Genomic DNA, 4,800 nt, shown 5'->3' with positions numbered 1-4,800 from the left:
TAGAGTGCAGATGCAGCAACCCCTGCGCATGCCCATACAATCGCTTCACTTGAATGTTACAGCAAAAATAAGCAGCAACAAAAACAACAGCAGCAGCAGCAGCAACAGCAGCAACAGGAGCAGAAGCACCAGCAGCAGCAACAACAGGAGTAACAGCAGCAGAAGTAGAAGCAGCAGCAGCAACAAGAACAGCAGCAACAACAACAGCAGCAGCCGGTGCTACTGCTACTGCTCCTGCCGCCTATAGCGTGCTTGTGTGTTACAGTGAAGGGTCCTTGCAGTGTTTGTCTCTGTCTAGGAGACAAGAAGCACTTTTTAGTTATTAATAGGAAGAGTCTGCTGTCTCTGTTGCTGTCTCTTTTTCTGTATGAGCAGGTGCAGTGTACACACTAAGAATAAACCTCCTGAATAAACAAAAGCTATAAAATATCTCTACAAATACATGCTAAAACATACAGCAAACAAAACCCTAAAACTTACTTCTCCCTTCTTTAGCAGCAAAAACCACTTGCTCAATCTTTACCTCCAGCATGGATCGGAGTTCGTCTCTGGTGGCTGCAGCCTGAAGAAAAAAAGCTGCCTATACACCCCAAATCTGTTTAAAAATTGAGGTGTATAGGCACCTCATCTTGCTGATGACAAGCTACACTACAACATATTAACAACAATAAGGAAACAATAACAATAACTGCAACTGTCTCTACAAAGCATGCAGCAGCAAAACGGAGACACTTGATATTACTTCATGGGCTCTACTTCTCGGCTGTCTCTGCTCTCCATGCACTCAAAGAACTAAACCCTAAACCCTAAACCCTAAACCCTAAACCCTAAAGCGTGGATAACTCACCCCGTCGTCGTCCATGTTAAAGGGAACTGCATCTCCCGAGTTACCCTATAAGAGACAAGACACACAAATTGTTGTCTCTGCTGCCAGCAGAGTAAAAGGAGACAGTTTCTGTTGTTGCTGCTGCTGCTGCTGTTGCTGCTGCTGATGCTGATGATTCAGAAGGAGACCCCCCCTCGCAGGAGACAGTTTGTGTTGTTGCAGCTGCTGCCGCTCATGCTTTAGAAGGATACACCCCCTCGCAGGAGACAGTTTGTGTTGCTGCTGCTGCTACTGCTGCTGCTGCTGCTGCTGCTGCTGTCTCCTGCAACAGCAGCAGCAGCAGCAGCAGCAGCAGCAGTCTGTCTCCCTTTGCAGGTAAAGAGACACCTTACAGGTTGGGTGACCACGACAGTCAGATCCATGTCTTCCAAATGGCACGTCAAAACCCCTAAAAGGAGACAGCAGACGGATAAAGAAAGCATGTCTTCCAAATGGCACGTCAAAACCCCTAAAAGGAGACAGCAGACGGATAAAGAAAGAGACAGAATTAAAAGGAGACAGCAGAAAGATAAAGAAACAGAGACAGAATTAAAAGGAGACAGATAAAGAAACAGAGACAAAATTAAGAGGAGACAGATAAAGAAACAGAGACAGAATTAAAAGGAGACAGCAGAGAGATAAAGAAACAGAGACAGAGGAGAAAGGAGACAAAAACAAAGAGGAGAGAGGAGACAGCGACAGAGACAGCATGCAGAGCGACAAGAGAAGGAGACACCCAGGGAGGAGACGGTAGATATAGACAGCCAGAAAGGAGACAGGAGACACTAAGAAGAGCTGAGGATACACCGCAAAAACTACCTCTTCCTCTGGATATCTTCTCATCTATCTGCTCCGCTGCCTCCGCCTGCCAGTATATGCAGAGACAACAAAAGTGAAGACAAACAAACCTTAAAAACAAACAAACCCTAAAGACAGACAAACCCTAAAGACAGTCAAACCCTAGAGACAAGCAAAGATGATGTACAAACCCTAGGAGGAGACTGTCTCCTGAGGAGGCTGGGGGCAGCAAGAAGCACGAGCAATAGAAACACCGAGTAGGAGACAGCGAGGAGACAGAGAAGAGACAGACAGGAGACAGAGAGGAGACAGAGAGAAGAGAGAGAGTAGGAGACAAAATGAAACAGAGACACAAAGGCCTAAAAAGGAGACAGCTGCGCACTGCCCCCGCACGTAGCTAGCCCTAAACCATCTCTTGTTTTGCTGCTGTCTCTTTTGCTGCTGCACAGCCTCTATGTTGAGGACCCGCTGCAGCAGCAGCACCAGCAGCACCAGCAGCACCAGCAGCAGCAGGAGACAGCAAGAAGCTGTCTCCCTTTTAGGTGTCTCCTTGTCTCCTTACCGTCGTTGTTACCTTCATCTCCTCCTTAACAGGAATCAATGGACGCTGTGCAGAAGAAGAGGGGGCAGGCGCATCCAAAGGACTGTGCTGTACCGAGTTCAGCACTGCAACGCAAACCCTAAACCCTAAACCCTGAACCCTAAACCCTAAACCCTAAACCCTAAACCCAAAGATGGAGGCTACCCCCTAAAGCTAGTACCCGGCTAAACCCCAACTCACGCTGGACCTCCAAATGGCCGAACTTCCTGACGTTCATTGAACAGATAGGGTTCTTCCCTGCAAAACCACCCTAAACCCTAAACCCTAAACCCTAAACCCTAAACCCTAAACCCTAAACCCTAAACCCTAAATAAACCCTAAACCCTAAACCCTAAACCCTAAACCCTAAACCCTAAACCCTAAACCCTAAACCCCGGCGGTTCTCTTGTTGTAAACAAGCACAGCAACAGTTGGGTTGCTGCGTCTCAAGCATCGGCGGCGTTAACTCAGCAAAGCTGTCTCCTCTTTGCTGCTGCTGCTGCTGCTGCTGCTGCTGCTGCTGCTGCGTGTACAACCTGGGGTGTCTCTGCAGTATTCACCTGAATCCTCAGAAAACATCAAACTCTCTAGAGCATTGGAGACGTTCTCCGCTAGAAGAGTGGCGACGTCCTCCTGCACCCCACGTACGCCTCCAAACCCTAAACCCTAAACCCTAAACCCTCGATGGAAGGAGGCAAGGTGCTAAGGATCCGCATCTTCGCCGAGCGGCAGCGTCTTCTGGGGTGTATATGCAGGGTTTATTTGCTAAGTTTGTTTGGGGTGTATGTACATACCCGAATAGATTTTTGAAGAGAATAAACAGACTCAACAGCGGTCAGTGGATATTTCTGCACAAGTACGCAGCAAACCCTAAACCCTAAACCCTAAACCCTAAACCCTTAAAAGCCCCAACCCTGCAGCCGTAGAGAAACACGGTAGACGAGGGTTTATACTTTGTTCGTCCAGGGCTTAGAACACCGGACGATAACGCCATCTAAGCCCTCCCCGTCCCTCTGGGGTTTAGGGTTTAGGGTTTAGAGCAAGGCAGACGATGGAGTACCCCTTATCCTTTGATGGTTTAGGGTTTAGCGCCCAGACCACCGATGTACAAGGATTTATCTCTAATGGTTTGAAGGATTAGGGTTTAGGGTTTAGCGTACTGCAAGACGAGGTTTATCCCCCGCCGTCTGAGGGTTTAGGGTTTATCGTACTGGAAGACAAGGGTTTTACTCTTGTTTGAGGGTTTAAGTCTGAGGGTTTAGGGTTTATCGTACTGAAAGACAAGGCTTTATCCCCCGTCGTGTGCGGGTTTAAAATTTAGCGTTAAACGTACTGAAAGACGAGGGTTTATCCCTTGTGGTTTGAGGGTTTAGGGTTTAGGGTTTAGGGTTTAGGGTTTAGCGTACTGGATCACATGTTACCAGATAAGTCCCTAAGACTGGCTTATCCACATCCCCTTGAACGGTGAGGGGTCTGGTTATCTCCATCGCTCCTGCAGCAAATAAAATAGAATAAACTGTCTCCTTCTACAGACTATATCTTATAATAAACAATACAATACCTAACAATACACAAAAAGACTAGCTACTCTCTATAGCCTCTCCTTTTTATAGGTTGAAGAGGAGACACACAGACACCTGGAGCCTGCAGGGGGGCCCGTTGCTGCTGCTGCTGCTGCTGCTGCTAAACAAAGCGAACAGGCAAAAGGAGACAGATAAGAAGAGGGGCAGTTGCTAACAAAAGGAGACAGATAAGAAACGAGACACTAAATGATGAAAGGAGACAGCAAGAAAGGAGACACCTAGTGACAGAATAAGACAGCAAGAAAGGAGACAGTTAGTAATAAAAGGAGACAGATAAGAAAGGAGACACTTAATGACAAGAGGAGACAGATAAGAAAGGAGACAGTTGCTAATCAGAAGACGAACCCCCAAACATCACCAAATGCTTGAACATCCGCGAGGCAGCCTGCGCAATACAAAACAGAAAAGAGAGACAGGAAGGTTATATGAATTAAAAGGAGACAAAAAGAATGATAAAGAGCAGAAAAAGGAGACAGAAAGAAAGATAAAAAGGAGACAAAGGAGACAAGGGAGAGCAGGTAAAGGAGACAGATCAGAATGAATAATAATAAAGACAGAAGAGAGACAGCAGGAGACTAAGCACAAGGAGACAAAGGAGACGCAGCAAGAGAACGAAGGGGAGGAGACACCAAAGATTATGCGGCGGAGAGAAAGGAGACACAAGAAAGCACTGAGGAAAAGAAGACAAAGGAGACACAACGGGTGTGTGAAGAAGAAGAGACAAAAGAGAGACTAGAGGAGACAGAAAGAAGATAAGGAGACAAAGGAGACACACAAGGAGACACTTCGTTCTTACAGGCTCATCAAGGCTGCTGATTGAGGGGTACCCCATCCTCTCTTCAATACTTGCTTGAAAACTCTTTGCAGGTTCGCCGTCCTCTGTCTCTTCTGTCTGAGGAGACAAACTCTCTGCTAATGAAAAATCTTCAGGAGGCAGTAGTCTCCGCTGCCCTGGACAGCCCTCATCTTCATCA

General features: G+C 47.0%; 1 protein-coding gene across 1 annotated transcript; it reads right to left on the bottom strand.

The window, feature by feature from the left end:
• Positions 1–738: 738 nt before the first annotated feature.
• On the bottom strand, positions 739–4,800 carry EAH_00065250 (hypothetical protein, conserved; the record flags this gene model as incomplete). The annotated part of the gene is made up of 10 exons (XM_013392870.1): positions 739–792; positions 1,219–1,274; positions 1,685–1,730; positions 2,226–2,329; positions 2,445–2,501; positions 2,804–2,876; positions 3,038–3,091; positions 3,650–3,735; positions 4,172–4,211; positions 4,623–4,800. Coding segments are annotated over 10 exons (748 nt in total), but the record flags the coding sequence as incomplete, so codon positions are not given.

Source organism: Eimeria acervulina, genomic scaffold (genome assembly GCF_000499425.1).
Source record: "Eimeria acervulina Houghton genomic scaffold, Eah_scaff2143, whole genome shotgun sequence".
Classification (NCBI taxonomy): domain Eukaryota; phylum Apicomplexa; class Conoidasida; order Eucoccidiorida; family Eimeriidae; genus Eimeria; species Eimeria acervulina.
This window is presented reverse-complemented; position numbering and strand designations above follow the sequence as displayed.